Raw genomic sequence first — 16,147 nt, 5'->3', positions numbered from 1 at the left:
TTGGCCAGTTTGGGGAGAGGCTGGTGGTAGGCAGCGTATTATTCTCCTCTGTTCTTCTCAGTGTCTTATGAGAGCAGACCGGTGAGGCAGAAAGGCAGGGGGCAGGGGGAGGGGCGGGACAGGCGGCCACGTGGGAAGCATGTAGCTCGGATACCTGAGAGCCGGCCAGAAATAGGCAGTTAAGAAGCTGAGGATTGAACTTAATGAGTAACCCTATCGCCTTCGCGAGGGAAGGAATCCCGACTCGCTGCTGGCTACAGCAGTTTTTAGTTTGATGAAATCTCGAGGGAAAACATTCTGCACAGGGATTCCAGACTCCTGGGTTACTGCCAGGGCAAAGCAGCCGGGTCTGCATGCCCCCCGCAGGGGCGCTGCTGGGTGTCAGCCTGCAGACCACCTGGAGATGTTTACCCTCCCTGACCTCCCCGCTGAGCTAGCAAACCCAGAAGGTGCCCCTGTGTCTGCTCCCCGTCTCAGGCCACGTGTGAATTTAGATCCTCTGAGAGGATGCACCATCCGTGCAACACTTGGCACAAACACGGCTGAAACACGCATTACCCGGAGTAGCTCAGCGGCATCCACCCTGCATCCCACACAAGGTCACGGATGACAGCAGGAGAAAGTGGGCCTCATGTGCTTGCTGGAAGAACAATCTTAGGAATAAGGAGGAATCCGGACAACACTGCTCCTCCTTCGGTGTTTTTCCTGCCACTGGGTGACTGGCTGAGAGCATATGCTGCTTCCCTCAGTCTTTACTCCCCTCCCATCCTTTTAAAAGTCGGAGCTGGAGTTAAAAGGCCTGAGAGGAAGTGGGGATGGGAGGTAGGGCAGGCACAGGGGGCTCTTTCGTGTTGGCGGAGGGTTGTTGCTGCAATAGGCTGGTCTCCGCTCTCACTGTGGTCTCCTAGCTCCTGGCCTGAGTCCTCCCTCGCCTTCCCCATCCTGGCTCTGGGGCACAGAACCTGCCCTGGCCACTGCCCACAGGATGTCCTAACCAGCTGGGGAGCTGATCATAAGCCCGTCTCTGTGCCAGGTGGGTGTAAGTCCCAGGCTGGGAGTCTGGGGGAGGTCATTGATGGTTTACCTTCTGCTCCAGGGGCTTGTGATTAGAGCAGAGAGAGGCTCACAAGTCCTAAAGGGATAGGCATCTCCTAATCCCTTAAAGATGGGGGTTCCCCCAGCATCTGGAGACAATCCATCCAGGTGTTGGTATGCAGGTGTAGATGCTGTGCAGTGCGGGCTCTCTTATGTACATAAGTGTAGGTCATCTTGTTTACTGCACTCTCGCTCTTATCTTCATTAGAATTACTTGCCCCAAGTTACAGAGCTCCTGGGGGTGGGGGTGGGGGGGGGAGGCAGAGGCGTGCACCATGGAAGGCAAATCCTGGAAAGGAGCAAGGGTGTTGTGGTCGCTGTAGGACCGTTGTCACGGGCCCTTGGGTGGGACTGACATCACTCTAAATGAAGCAGGGAGCTTTGGGGATTGCCTCCTATCTGGTGTGTGTGTGTGTGTGTGTGTGTGTGTGTGTGTCCTGACACAGGGGCTGTTCATGCTCTCACTGTTGTCATGGCAACAAGAGGCAAGGCCCTGTGGATTGACCAGGGTCTTCGCCTGCTGTGTGAAGTCCGGACAGCCTCACCCCCCTTCAGGCATACGCTTCCCTGTGAGATGAGACGCGAGGATGAAGACGCGAGGATGAACCAGCCGGGAATGTGTCTTCCTGCCACAGTCTGCCTCAGACCAAGGATGGAGGGGTTGGATTGCAGGATTCTGGCTCCGCCATGGAAATGGCTGATAAGCTTCCTGCCCGCAGTGGCTGTGTGTCTTCCTGTTGAAAACAGCTGCTCCTGCCCCTGCCCCTGTGCTGTGTGCTGCACTCATGGGCCCAGAGGAGGCTCCTCTCCAGGCTGCCAACCATTTCCTCCCCTGCATACCTGAGGCTGCGGCCACTCCCACAGGTCTCGGCACCAGGCCTTGGATCCCTCACTTCCTGACCTTGGTCCCAAATGTCCTCACAAAACGTTGAGCAGTGCTGCTGCCTTTCTGCGCTCCCTTCTCTACCCCCACCACCCACTTTAAAAAATGCCGTTTTGTAGGAAGTGTTGCCAGCGAGCCCTGCACAAGGCGGGGCGGGCAGGAGGTGAGTTGCTGGGACTGCTTTCTTGCAGATTGAATCCGTGTACTACTTTGTGGTGGGGGACATTCCTGAGGAGTCCAAGCAGCTGCTCCTGCAGAGGGTGTTGGAGATGCCGTGTCCTGTCTGCACCGTGTCCTTCAACGCCAGGGGAGAAGGCACCGTGGCTTTCCTCAAGGACCTGAGCGCCAAGGCCCACGGCAGGTGGGCAGAAAGGGGCCCTGGCGGACTGCAGGGACAGGGGCCTGGCCAGTCTGCGCTGTGCCCTTCCCGTCTCCCCAGCCATCTCAGTCTCCACGCACCTTTTCTTCTCCACCCTGGACTAGCCTTGCCTTTTTTCTTTTCTTTTTTTAAAATCCTCACTCAAGGATAGTTTTCCATTGATATTTAGAGAGAGCGGAGGAGACAGGGAAAGATAGAGAGAAATATTGATGTGAGAGAAACACATTGATTGGTTGCCTCCTGCACGAGCCCCGACCAGGGCCTGGGCCAGGAGCCTGCAACCGAGGTACGTGCCCTTGACTGGAATCTCAGGCCGATGCTCTATCCACTGAGCCAAACTGGCTAGGGCAGTCTTGTCTTGTTTTCCCCGTAATTTGGATGCTTGGACATTGTGGGACCTTGCTGACCTTGCAGAGACTGCCCCTCCCAGGGCTGGCTGATCCTAGAGCGAGTGAGTGACCCCTGAGCGAGCTGCCCAGTGCAGACCCCTGTTTCCTGTTCACCCCAGAGCAGATACCAGAAACTCCTCTGCCTCAGAACGCGCTGAAATTATGCAGACATAGCCAATGCCAGGCCTGCTTACTCTGCCTAGCCCATGCCTTCCGGCAGAATCTCAATACAGACTCCGGCCCATGTTTCTTCTGCCGCCTCTGCCTCCTGACCGGCCCTGGTGCTTTCCTGTGTGGCCCTGGGTGGGGGTGCCCCTCCTCTTGGGTGCTGTGTTAGTTCTGCCTGCCATAGCCAAGTAGCATAGGCTGGGGCTTAAACAATAGACATTTATGTCTCACTGTGCTGGACGCTGAAGTCCAAGATCAAGGTGCCTGCTGATTCAGTTTCTGGTGAGAGCTCTCTTTTTGGCTTGCAGATAGCTGCCTTCTTGCTGTGTCCTGTATGGTAGGGAGCGAGAGGTGCAGGGAGAGAGAGAGAAGGGTGGTGAGGAATCCACAGCATGTGAGCTCCCTGGTGTGTCTTTTCAAAAGGATGCTAATCCTATCGGATCAGGACTCCACCCTGAGGACCTCCTTTTACCTTCATCAGAGGTTAAACCTTAGAGGCTTCAGCGTATGAATGGAAGGGTGGACACAATGCCCTGAGTAATGGACTGTGAGAAATGGGCTGTCTTTTCAGCGGCAGTTGAAGTGATCTGTTGGCCTCATCATATCTGAGTAATAATGAAATCTGCATTTTAAAACAACCCTCAGGGGCCTGTGTGTGAATTGAAGGCCCTACGGGAGAGAGGCCAGCTGCTGTGTGAGTACCAGGAGAGGCCTGGGCCTTTGGAAAGTTAGCCTGTCTGAGACAGTGCAGTGCCACTCGGAGGGTTTCTTCTCAAATTGAGCTGCTCATCGTCAGAGGCCTGGGCTTTACCGTGCAGGCTGCCTCCACACCATGCAGGGGAGCCTGGTCACATGCAGTTAGCTCTGTGTTTTGCTTAAGAACTATCCAGGGAGCTTGATTAAAATGCAGATGTCTTGGCCGCAGCCCCAGAGATGCTGTCAGGAGGGAGGGAGAGCCCGGAACCCCTGGGGGTTCTGAGGGACACTGCTATGGCTGCTCTTAAAGCACTTGGGAGAAATTGGCTTCCATTCTGGGTGCTTGAACCCCCCCCCCCAAATACAGCAAGGGCTCACTGCCCCCCTTTGCTATTGGAGACAGAAAAAGGCATCTGGCACGGCCACCTTGCTTGTCCTCTTCTCAGCTCAGGTGGGCACCTCCTCTGGGCAGGTGAGTGGCCAGGGAGTAATTTAACAGGGAGTTTGCTCTGACCTTTAGCACTTCGAAGCTTAACAATTTACCCCTGCATTTCAGCTCCAGACTTGTAGGCCATGCACCGGGGAGTGCTAGTTTTGAGGAAGAGGGCGAGGTGTAGACACCCCCTCCCACCCCCGTTCCTGCCCTGGCCCTCGAAAGTGAGCCCAACCCACAGCCAACAGTGCTCCTGTCCCTCATGGCGCCAGGACCCTGACTCCCACTTGGTCTCCCTGCACTTTTGGCTCTTGAGCCCCATCTAAAGTGCAGTAAGGGTCCAACTGTAAGGGCATGTCCTGAGCGTCTCAGCTGGCGGGGCCTGGACTCTGGGCGCCCCTGTGCCCCAGGGCAGAGCCCCCTGCCCTCAGGTGTGTGCTGTGCTCTGTGGGCTCTTAAAAGGTGATTTGCTTTCTGCACAGCGAGGCTTATTAGCCAGAGAGAATGTCTGCCTTGCTCTCTTTTCTAATCCGGAGACCACATCAGAGAGTAGAAAGTCTTGGGTACCAAAGGCCTTGGCATTCAGGGGGTGGGGCCTGCCAAGACTAGCTTGGCATCTCCTCTGCTCCGCCAGGATGCTGGCCATTTCTACTTGGGGAGAGGTCCCAGTGGGAGGCAGGCACGGCCAGGTTGAGTCCATCGGCCTCATGAGGAGCCACTGGACAAGGCTGGCTGTCACTGCCATCAAACCATCGTCCTAGTGTCACCTGGAACCCTTTAGAAATAGACGGGACTGCCCAGCTGGTGTGGCTCAGTGGTTGATCGTCGACCGGTGAGCCCAAAGGTCACGGTTTGATTCCCAGTCAGGGCACATGCCTGGGCTGTGGGCTCAATCCCCAGTCGAATACGTGCAAGATCAGTGATTCTCATCATTGATGTTTCTATCTCTCTCTCCCTCTCCCTTCCTTTCTGAAATCAATAAAAATAAAAAAGAAGTAGGAGGGACTGAGGCTTCCCGTGGCCCAGGCGAGGCCACATCCACCCACCCACGCTCACCTGTGCTTCAGGGTTCTCTCTGGGAGGGATGAGCAGCCACAGGACACCCCGACAGGCTGGAGGACCATTCCTCAGAGATCTCCTCCGCCCATCTGGAGAGTTCCCCGTGACTGCTGACTTTAGATTGCAGATAAGTGGCTTCGGCCGTGGCTTAGCCCACGACCCGCGCACCACACCGGCGCTCCTTGGGCTTTAAGGAGCATGAGTCTCTGGGGCGGAAGCTTGTTCAAGTGCCGCTTGCACTCAGCGTCGTGGTGGCTGTGGGAACATGCGTCCTGGGCAGCTCCCAGGCACTGCTCTCCTGGGCCACGCTTGGAGGACTCAGTCCCTAAACCGTCCACACAAGAAATCTTCCCATTCGGACTCTGTGTGGGTCCCGGGGAAGTGTATTTGCTGAGCTCAAGCTGACTGCAGCCTGGCGGCCATCGGCAGGTGCCATCTGCAGGTGCCATCGGCAGGTGAGCCAGTGCCCCTTGTCGCCTGAGCTCTGACTACAGCGCTGTGGGCACTGTGGGGCCACGATAGACTTGACTTGTCAAGACTATGCTGCCATGAACAAAGAATCAGCATAAGTACAGGGTATTGTTTCTCCAGGCTCAAGAAATACCATTTGGCTGAGCAATGACTCTGTAATGAAGAGAAGAGTGATCAGTTAACATCCCAACACACCCACAGTTCCCTGTTTCCTCCCACCTCCCTGTGTGCCCCCTGGGGGAACAGGCGAGGTGCAGGGAAGCGCCGATGGTGCCAGGCAGCGGGGAAGAGCAAGTGCACGGTCTCGGGCGACGGAATGGACATGCGCGAGCACCACTTTCCCGCCTAATGTTGCAAATCTCTTCACGTTTCAGGTTCCATGCGTTTGCAGAGAGAACAGAGTATGCGGGATTCCCTGCATCCTCCCTAAAGGATGGTGACAGTGTAGTGACCAGGAATTCAAGGAAGCTGAAAGGAAAACCCCCTCCAGGTACCTGGCATAGGAAAGAACAGTGTGCATGTGCCTGACTGACTGCAGGTGGTCGTGTGTCTTAGGAATAAAGCACCAGGCGGGGACTGACTGGGTCTTGGGTTATGTAGGTGGTACCGGGGCACAGCTCATGGTGCTAATGGTGAGTTTGTCAGTGTAGCATCCGGTCCGAAGTTTATCACCCGGGGAAGCGGCCTACGTGGTAAGTGTTCACACACTTGGGAACCTTCTGGAGACGTGGCCCCGGGGCATGTCAGCGCAGGGCTTAGTTCTTGGCAGGCAGAGCCCTTCCGCCCAGGTTAGCTGGGTGCCGTGGCGAGGACGCCTATGGTCTCGTTTCTGGGGCCCTTCACGCAGGGACAGTGGAGCTTGTAGATGCACGTGCGGGATTGGCCTGCCCCGTGTTGGGGGCCAAGGCCACACAGGAGCCTCTGCATGGGCTGAATGAACCTCCCCTCTCATCCAAGGAGTGTGATCCGAGAGTTGAGCAGGCATAGAAAATGAGGTCACAGAATCAGTGAGAAGCAGGGTGGTGATTCTGACGGTGCTAGACGGTTACTGGGAAAGCCAGGAGGTGGAGTTCCTTTGGGACTGTAAGGTGCCGGACGCGGGGCACACCGCCGGGAGAAGCAGGGAGGAGGTGCCTTTGTGAGGTGACATGGCACAGGGTGGTCAGACGGCTGAGAAAGCCCAGCCACCTCCATCCACCCTCCTGCCAGCAGAAGGTGTCTGTCCTCAGCGCAAGGCAAGCAGGACTCTGGGACAGGGAGAAGCTGCAGTTAGCTGCTAAACTCCTCTCTGTACGTGTGGCAGAGGATGGGAAGGGCACTGGGGCTTCCCCGGGGGCAGTGTGTCAGGCGGGAAGGCGGGGGCAGCCGGGGGTCAGGTGGAGACTAAGGCAGGGGGTGGGGCCACAAAGTGTGTCAGAGACAGGCTTTGTGAATTCGCGTTCTTAGTGCCCCAAGCGGAGCAGGAGTGGTCCCTGTGACACTCAGGCGGGCACTGCTTCAGGTCACAGCCTGCACTCTGTTCTGGCGGTGACGTACACAACTCCAGGAAATCGAAAAAATACCCATTGATAAGCAAGGTTGATGCTAAGCTAAGAAGAAGTTAATTCAGAATGTATGCCATCCTATTGGGAATAACTGCCAAGACGAAGCCTGCGGGCAGTGGATCAGTGGGGGTGGAGGCTGATGTCGCCAGCTCCCCAAGGCAGGCCAGTTACTGCCAACGGGTTTAATTGTGGCCTCTGCCCTCCTTGGAAGTCAGTGTCAAAGGGAGACGTATCTGGCTGCATAGCTTACATTTTCTGCAAGTGTCATCTTCTCAACCCTGCGACGCATACAAATTAAATTACAGATTAAAACATTCCTCTTAGAACAAAAGGCTCAGAGCGTGGCCTGCCACTCGAATGCCATTTCAGTGATCACATGTTCTCAATTTGGAGAGAGAGCCCCAGATCCTACATATGGGCCTTCTCTCCTCTGTCCATCACCGTGTCCCAGAAAAGCCAGCGTTCCAAGCCGACCTCTCCCACTCAGAAACGGCCCCAAATCCTTGACTCTTTTGTGGAGATTTTGTGGGTTCCACCCTCCGTGAACTGCCTCAGAGACCTTTCTTCAGTCTTTTCCTGATCAGTTCCCGCCCCCCCCCCCCGCCCCATCCCCCACCAACTGTCTCAGGCATTCATGGGTGCCAGTTTCCTCAGGTTACCCTCCAGTGTGGGGAGGGAGGGTTTCCTCAGCAGGTAACTTGCCAACTATTGCATAGAAAAGCAAGACTGTCAAGTGAGGGGCTGGGGATGGGTGCTCAGGGAAATCACCTGCCATTTAAAGAGATGTAATGCTGTAATTGACTTTCAGAGGATAACTCACCATCACCCCATGCAGTACACCAGTGCACAAAGAAACTGTAGTTAAGATAAATATTTTTAGAAATTGTAGTAAAAGATGCATAACATAAAATTGAACATCTTAATCATTTTATTTCGGTAAATACATTAACACATTTCAGCCAGGTCACGAGAATTCTCGTTTGCTAAGGCTGTGGCCTTAGAAAACTTTTAAAAGGTATTAGTTTGTAAGAATATGTAATAAATAACTTCAAAATGCAATGGGTATTTAATTTTAAAGCGTGCCTTTAACATTTATGTAAAACATTTTTTTGTACTCGTTCAATAGAAACTTATCTGGCCGCTGGGTAAAGCCAGCAATAAAACTACTGGTCCGCAATTTAACATTGTTGTACAACCAATATTCGGAACTCTTTTCATCTTGCGAAACTGAAACTCTACACCTATTAACAACAAATCCCCATTCTTCCCTGCCCCAGCCCCTGGCACCCACCACTCTCCTTTCTGTTTCTCTGCCATTGCTGTATTATTATTATTATCTTAAAATGGAACAAACACGTAGACATTGCTGAGCATATTCCAGGCACGGCTCTAGCCTCTCGTCAAATTTAACTCAATCTTCGTCACAGCCCTGTGGAGTGGGGGCTGTTAGTGCCCTCGGTCAGTGAGGGGGGCACCAAGACAGAAAGTGGTTAAGAAACTTGTTCGAATTCACTGAGCTCTTGACAGCCCTTCTCTGGATGTTACTTTTGTCTCCTAGTTTAGCAGAAGGCATTTCTCTTTTCTTTTTCATTCTCATTTCCCCCATGATTTCTAGGAAAAAGGGAAAGAGATACTGACTTACATAGCTGCCTGGAGGTAAAGGCTGCATCGTAAATGTTTGAAAGTGTGTGAAAGTGAGCTCTAAGACCAAATGTGAAACCTGGTATCTGCATCTACTATGTGGGATGGACCGGATCTTTCACTTTTTCTTATTATACATTTTCTTGTTGTGCATAATGTTGCCACTCATTGTGTTTCTCTCAAAAGTGTATCATTTGAACACAGTCCATCTATGATCAATTTCTCAAATTCCAAAATAACATTTGATAGGTTGGTATAAAATTCTGGTGTTTTAAGAGAGAATATAATTTGTAAACCTTAAAACATAATGATCATCTTTTTTTCTCTATTACACCAGTTATTTCCTAGAAACCATGGTATTCTAATTATTGAATGAGAGTGATGAAGTGTACCAGCCCTCTAAATGTTTAACTTTGTCACTTCACAGGATTTTTTCTAAGATGGCTAAAGCAGGGTGTGTGTTGCTAGGTGCATCACATACATTAACTCATTTAATCTTCGCAAAAGTCATGCGAGGTGAATCATTTTATTATCCCAATTTTTCAGAAGAGAACTTGAGTTCTTTTCTTTTTTTTTTTTTAATTTCAGAGCATCCCGGGTGGTCACTTTAGGTGTCTGAGTTTGCAAGGCCAGGCCAGGCCTCCACACAGGCCTCCCCGGAGTGGGTCAGGTTAGCATGTGGGCCACCCCCCCCTTTTTAAAAAAAAAATATTTCTTTATTGATTTCAGAGAGGAAGGGAGGAGAGAGAGAGAGAAATATCAATGATGAGAGAGAATCATTGATTGGCTGCCTCCTGCACACCCCCTCCCCCCCCCACTGGGGGTCAAGCCTGCAACCCAGGCATGTGCCCTTGGCCAGAATCGAACCTGGGACCCTTCAATCCGCAGGCTGACGCTCTATCCACTGAGCCAAGCCGGGCAGGGCTTGAGTTATTTTCTGAGGTTACACAGCTGGTAAGAGGCAGAGCTCGAGGTCTGAGCCCAGGCACATGAAAACTAGGCGGCCTTGTACTCTGCAGACATAGTATAGACAAGATGAAAAATACAGGGAGGGAAGGAGAAGAAATGTTGCTGCCACCAAAGATTTTCCTTCCCATCTTCTCATTGCTTATACTCTTTTAAACAATTAAAGCATAAATGTCATATCATGTATCCACTTGAATATTGCATTTTCCACTTAATATTATAGTATTTTTACATGTTCCTAGAAAACTTTTGTGACATTTAAAAATACACAATACTTCATGAATGCTGCGGTATAGTATAATTTTATTAATAATTTCTTGTCGGACATCTGAGTACTTTCTAATTGTTTTGCTATTAGAGATGATAACAACACTTATCTTTGTGTGTGTGGTGTATTTCCTCCTGTATTTTAGGTCTTGGGGGATTGATTTCTAGTAGTGAAAATACTGGATCAATATATTTGTATGTTTTGGGGTAATCTCTCACATTGAATTGCTTTCCAAAAAATGTTTCAAGACAAGTTAACTCACATCAAAAGTATATGGAGGCCCTAACCGGTTTGGCTCAGTGGATGGAGTGTCGGCCTGCTGACTGAGGGGTCCTGGGTTTGATTCTGGTCAGGGGCATGTACCTGGGTTGCGGGCACATCCCCAGTGGGGGGTGTGCAGGAGGCAGCTCTCTCATTGATGTTTCTAACTCTCTATCCCTCTCCCTTCCTCTCTGTAAAAAATCAATAAAATATATATTTTTAAAAAGTGTATGGGGAAGATCCATTTTACTGAACCTGAATTAGCATAAAAATAGTATCTCATTGTTTCCATCTGACTTTCTTTAATGAAGAAATTAATGTCAATTTGTAGTGAAAAACAGTAAACGTTTTTGTATTTAACTTTTTTTGTGAATTGTCTCTGTCTTTTGCTCATCTATCTGCTGGGGTCTTGTGTTTCTTATATTGTGTGAACTCTGTGTATTAATGACATTAACTCTTGGGTGCTATTACTTATGGATAATTTATCCTCGTGATTGTTTGCCTTTTGATTTTGGCTATATTTTATATGCAACCTTAAATCTGCACTGTAAATTCAACCTGTAAATCCTATATCTTAAGTGACTCTGTCTCTTTTCCATTGATTCTTTATGGCCTGAGTTTAAAACAAAAACAAAAAGCGTTTTAGTGCACCTAGACTTATTTTGAGGTATGCATAATGTATGGCTATAAATGGATGTTTTCTTTAGTAGCTCATAGCTGTATTCACCATCCACTTCCTAACCGCCGTCTCTCTGGCTGCCTTGGTAACATCTTACATTCCTCTGTGACAGGCTTGCTCCTGGCCGCCTGCTCTGCTTCACGGCCCTTTCCCTTCTGGTCTTCCCTTTCTAGGGAAGATACAGCAAGTACAGTCATTTATTTATTCTGTGCTCTCTTTGGGTTCTTATATGGACATTAATTCCTCGGAAGAATGTACCTCAGGTGAAATTTTTCCCATTTGTTTTTCCAGGCTGTTCTTTCTGGGTGTCTTAACAAGGGCAGCGAGTGCTCTTTAGGTTGGTGCATTCAGTGGTGCAATACATTTAAGTTTTTCTTGCATTACCTTCCAGGAGTGCGTGGTCCGTCTTCTCTGTCGACAATACTCAGAGAGACGATAGGAAGGGGGTTAAGGTTCATGGTACCTATCGTGTCAGCTCCACTGAGCACTTGTCTAGATGGTCGTGCCTGTCCACCACAGGGATCAAGAGAAAATTGCCTTGCCCGGCCAGTGTGGCTCAGTGGTTGAGCATCGACCTATGAACCAGGAGATCACGGTTCGATTCCCAGTCAGGGCATATGCCTGGGTTGTGGGCTCAATCCCTGATCAGGCAGGAGGCAGCCAATCAATGATTCTCTCTCATCATTGATGTTTCTATCTCTCTCTCCCTCTCCCTTCCTCTCTGAAATCAATAAAAATATATTTTGAAAAAAGAGAGAGAAAACTGCCTCTGACCCATGATTCTGTAGTCAGGGGCTATCTGAAGACCTTCCCTGGATTTCTTTAAACACACACACACACACACAGTGGCCAGATTATTATGACCACCTGACATTTGTAGGCAAATTAGCTATAATTTCACGCTGAAGTTGCTAGAGGGCCAGACCATTATAAGTAGGGAAGCAGGTTGTTTACCACGACAGTAGAAGTGATTTTTTTTGAAGATATGGGTAAACAATGCTATTTAACAGCCTTTGAACATGGGATGGGTGTGTGTGTGTGTGTGTGTGTGTGTGTGTGTGTGTATATATATATAATGATTTCAGAGAGGAAGGGAGAGAGAGAGCGAGAAAGAAACATCAATGATGAGAGAGAATCAGTGATTGGCTGCCTCCTGCATGCCCCCCACTGGGGCATGCCCCCTGACCAGGAATTGAACTGTGACCTCCTGGTTCATAGGTCAATGCTTGACCACTGGACAACACTGGCCGGGTTCCCTAGGATTTCTGAGAACCTACGGCAAACCCTTTTGTTGCCCTTGACTTCTGGTGTCTGTCTGCCTGCACTGTGTCTGGTTTCCCCACATTAGCCTGGATGAGAATTCATGTCCTCTGTTCCCTCCCGCCACTCTCTTCTCACCCTCTTCATTAGATGTTATTTCGGTAGATGGTACTGACCCTGAGGGTTGAGGAAAGACTAGCATACATCCTCCCTGGACCTTCCCTTGTTTCTCCTTTTGCCTTTGAAGCCTCTCGCTATTTCTTTTTAAGAGCAAACCATGCCATTGAGCCTCCCGCCAATCCTAATGACAATATGTCCTTGGGGTTTGTTAAGCTTCTTGGACCTGTTGGTTTATAGTTTTCACCAACTTTGGAAAATGTCAGCCATTATTTCTTGATCACAGGTCTACAGATCAACTGCAGTTAGATTACTCGAGGGTGGACTCCTCTTTCTTTAAGTGGTGTTATCCAAGGTACATTTTTATTGTAGCAAATGCTGCGAGCACACGAGCCAAGCCAAACCCTGCAGCCATGTGTAAGGTCCCTGTTCATGTAACGTCCACTAATACTCCATTGGCCAAAGCAAATCATATGACCAAGTTCAACAGTTGTGGGAAGGGAGGTCTCCACTCACACTGAGATGGAAGGGAAGTAAATATTTGCTGAACAACAATGTGAGCTTGTCACAATCTTTTGTTTTTGTGATTCTTTTTTTTTTTTTTTTAAGCTCTGGGAAAGTGTTTGCTGGATATTGAATCAACTTTGGAGTCAGACCTGGGCTCATACCCTAGTTTTGCCACTAATTACTGTGTGACCTCGACAAGTTACTTAACCTTTCTGACAGATGTTCTCCCAGTTGTAAAAATGGGAATAATAGCACTTACCTCATGTGGTTGTGGGAACAATAAAAGCAGATGGCACACCCAGAAATGTTTAGTACAAGATTGGTATTCAGTTCATGTTAGTTTCCTTTTGGGATTCCAAGTGGCCTCCCATTGGTTCTAGAGAGTAAGATAATCCAACAAGATATGGCAGCCTCTGTCATATAGAGCATTTGCAGAATAGTCATGCTGCTGACCAGCTTATCTGCACGCATAATGATGGGTGGGCACTGGAATTTGGAGCGAGGAAGTGGGTACTGAATTGTTAAATTGTGTCCAGATGGGAGGAAGATCCATGTTTCAGGCTGATACTAGGAGTGGGCCGCTGGGGGGACCGCTCCAGAGCTGGGACCGGAGCACCTGCCCTTCCAGGTGAGGAGTAGTACACGGAGGGGCCCTTTCTGGGAGGACTTTCCCCCACTCCCTATTGTCAGACTGGGCTCAGGGAGAGGCCTGAAGTGCCGGCATATTTGTAAGTTGGGCTTCAGAAACTGTCAGGTTGAGTGGATTGTCCTGGTCGGGGCTGGGTCATTGCTGTCTTGGGGTGGCCCTTGAACTGCCAGTGCTTCCCAGGGACTGTGTGTGTAAGAGGTCCAGTCCCCCTCCTTTGGGGAGCTGTTCCTGACGCTGTGGAACCCTGTGGACCTGAGTGAGGGGTCTGTTGAGTGGTTTGGGGAGTTTCTCCTGGGAAGGAGAAAGGCTTTTGATCTTTTGGGTTTAAGGCAAATCTCATCTTTTGGTTTGGTTCTCTCTTCCTGTTTTATGCTAGAAAATTCAATTAAACCAAAATAATAAAATTCTCAATGAGGGCCTTGCATCCGGCTATAATAAGAGATAATTTTGGCATTGATGTAGCCAGCCCAGGATCTGGACCACTGGGGGCGCTCACATGGACTTATTTCAGATGGCCTACAGTGTCAGGCTCTTCACAATTGAAATTCAGGGACTCCGTGGTAGGATGAGCACCCAGGCTGACTACCGCCGTCAGAGTTCTGAGCTCCCATTTCAGGCCAGAGCTTTATACTTTACTAGAGGTCTGGCTCATGAAATCTGTGCATGGGAAGGGCCCCTAGGCCTGGCTTTGACCACCTGATGGGGGAATAATAGCACTATTAATAGCACTCTGAGGACATGAATGATGTCCATATTGAGAGGAAGGGAGAGGTCACCTGTGTCACTGGGGTGCGATCAGGGACAATCCTCCCCGGCTACCAGCAGTCAGCCCCACCCTCTGCTGCCGAGGCCTGTAGGGCAACCAGCAGGGTGATCGCTCACACCTGCCTTGGCCTGATGTCGCCCGCATCTGCCGCCACCCGCCCCCAGTTCCCCGTTCCCCATCAGGTGATCGGGTCCTGCAGGCTGAGGGCAGCTCCTGCATTGAGTGTCTGCCCCCCGGTGGTCAGTGCGTGTCATAGCGACCAGTCGTTCTGCCATCTGGTCGATTTGCATATTACGCTTTTATATACATCGATACTGAGGAGGAGGAACAGAAGGAGGAGACAAACTGCGGACAACTGGGGCACAGCTTCAACTTCCGCGTGTTTACATATTTTTCATAGGTACAACCAATAAGACCAGTAGCTCAGAACCCTCTCCTAGTTCCAGGAGATCGGGTCGGACAGCACAGCACTTTCACGTCTAGGCCCACCCCACCCATTCATTTCATCACTAATCGATCCATCATCCCCTTCCCACTGGGCCGTGCTGGCCTCAGCCCCTCCCAGCACCGCATGCTGGCCAGGCCCTGCTAACGGAGCTAAACCGGCAGGTAGGGTTCCGTGTGCTCACGAGAAAGACCTAGCAATGAATAAGTAAAAAGGAGGATCAGGTAATAGGAAAAAGGCAGTTTTTCTGAGAGTATCTCCTGGCAAAGCAGTAGCAGAAAAGCTGCCCTTTCCCACTGGTATTAAGTCCAGAAGTGGTGTAGCTGTAAAAATGTGGTTCATTCTGTCTTTGAAAGCTGCACTTCCTTTGTGTTGGGGGAGAAAAATGCATGGACTAAAACTAAATATCGTGAAGCCAGATTTTATTCTCTGTAACATATGCTCAGGCTGTTATGCCTAAGGAGGAAAAGTGACCAGGCTGTGTTCCTGGTAGACGCTGGCGACCTTTAGTTAGCTACAGTTTCCTGGCTCATCACTGGCCGTGGCGTTGCTGCCTTGTTCCTTGTCTCTAATTTAATTTAGAAGCGCGGATGGGCGCCTGCTTACAGCTTTCTGACGCAGGAGGGCGGGCGCCTCCTTCTCCCAGGACTCAGTTTAACTCAGTGGGTGGAGCTGGAGCAGCTGCATCCCAAAGCTGTTGCCACATCCCAGTTGACATGGCCCAGGACGTCACTGACCTCCAGGTCCTGCTCCTTCTAACCGTGGGTGCTCTGAATTTTTTTATTTTTTATTTTTTTCTGCTATGAGACAATCATCTGGTTGGTTAACAAGCATTTATTAAACTCCATCTGTGTGCTTTACAGTCTCACTGGGGTTGAGGAGATGCAAAAGGAATAAAAGACATCGTTCCTGTGGAGGGAACCCACACCCCTGGAATGCCCACTATGCTTCTGCTTGCAGACTGAAAAGTGGCTCCTTGTCTCTGTAGCTCCGGGATCCCGGTTTAGAACTTAAGAACTGTTCCCCTGCACCTCTTCTCCCCTCAGCGCTCACCTTCACCAGACGCATCTGCAGGTCTAGTTTTCCCTATGGGAGAGGAAGCCCTGATGAGGGCAGGGAACCTTATATTCCTCCTCCCACAGTGGGTGTGCATCCTGGGCTCCTGGTTTTATTCTCAGCTCCTGGCTGCAGGCCAGCCTGCCCCCAGGACGCCCACCACTCACTGTACCTCTCCTGGCCTGGGCAGTGGTGGGCAGGCTCAGCCCAGTTCTTCCATCACCAGCATAATCTCCTGGGCCCTTGCTGGTTAGGCTCAGTGGATAGAGCATCTGCCTGCAGACTGAAAGGTCCCATGTTTGATTCCGGTCAAGGGTACATGCCCAGGTTGCAGGCTCAATCCCCAGTGTGGGGCGTGCTGGAGGCAGATGATCAATGACTCTCATCATTGATGTTTCTATTTCTTTCTCCCTCT

The 16,147-nt window shown here is 50.4% G+C and overlaps 1 protein-coding gene across 1 annotated transcript in view; it reads left to right on the top strand.

The window, feature by feature from the left end:
• Positions 1-16,147, top strand: part of VWA3B (von Willebrand factor A domain containing 3B) — a gene marked incomplete at its 3' end in the record, with an annotated part of 132,266 nt that overhangs the window by 20,867 nt on the left and 95,252 nt on the right. The window contains exons 5-6 of the mRNA XM_081100670.1: positions 2,170-2,339; positions 5,948-6,063. Of these exons, the coding sequence (XP_080956796.1) occupies positions 2,170-2,339; positions 5,948-6,063 (286 nt within the window). The remainder of the gene's footprint in view (positions 1-2,169; positions 2,340-5,947; positions 6,064-16,147) is intronic.

This window comes from Myotis nattereri, assembly GCF_964212035.1.
Source record: "Myotis nattereri genome assembly, chromosome: 10".
NCBI lineage: Eukaryota > Metazoa > Chordata > Mammalia > Chiroptera > Vespertilionidae > Myotis > Myotis nattereri.
This window is presented reverse-complemented; position numbering and strand designations above follow the sequence as displayed.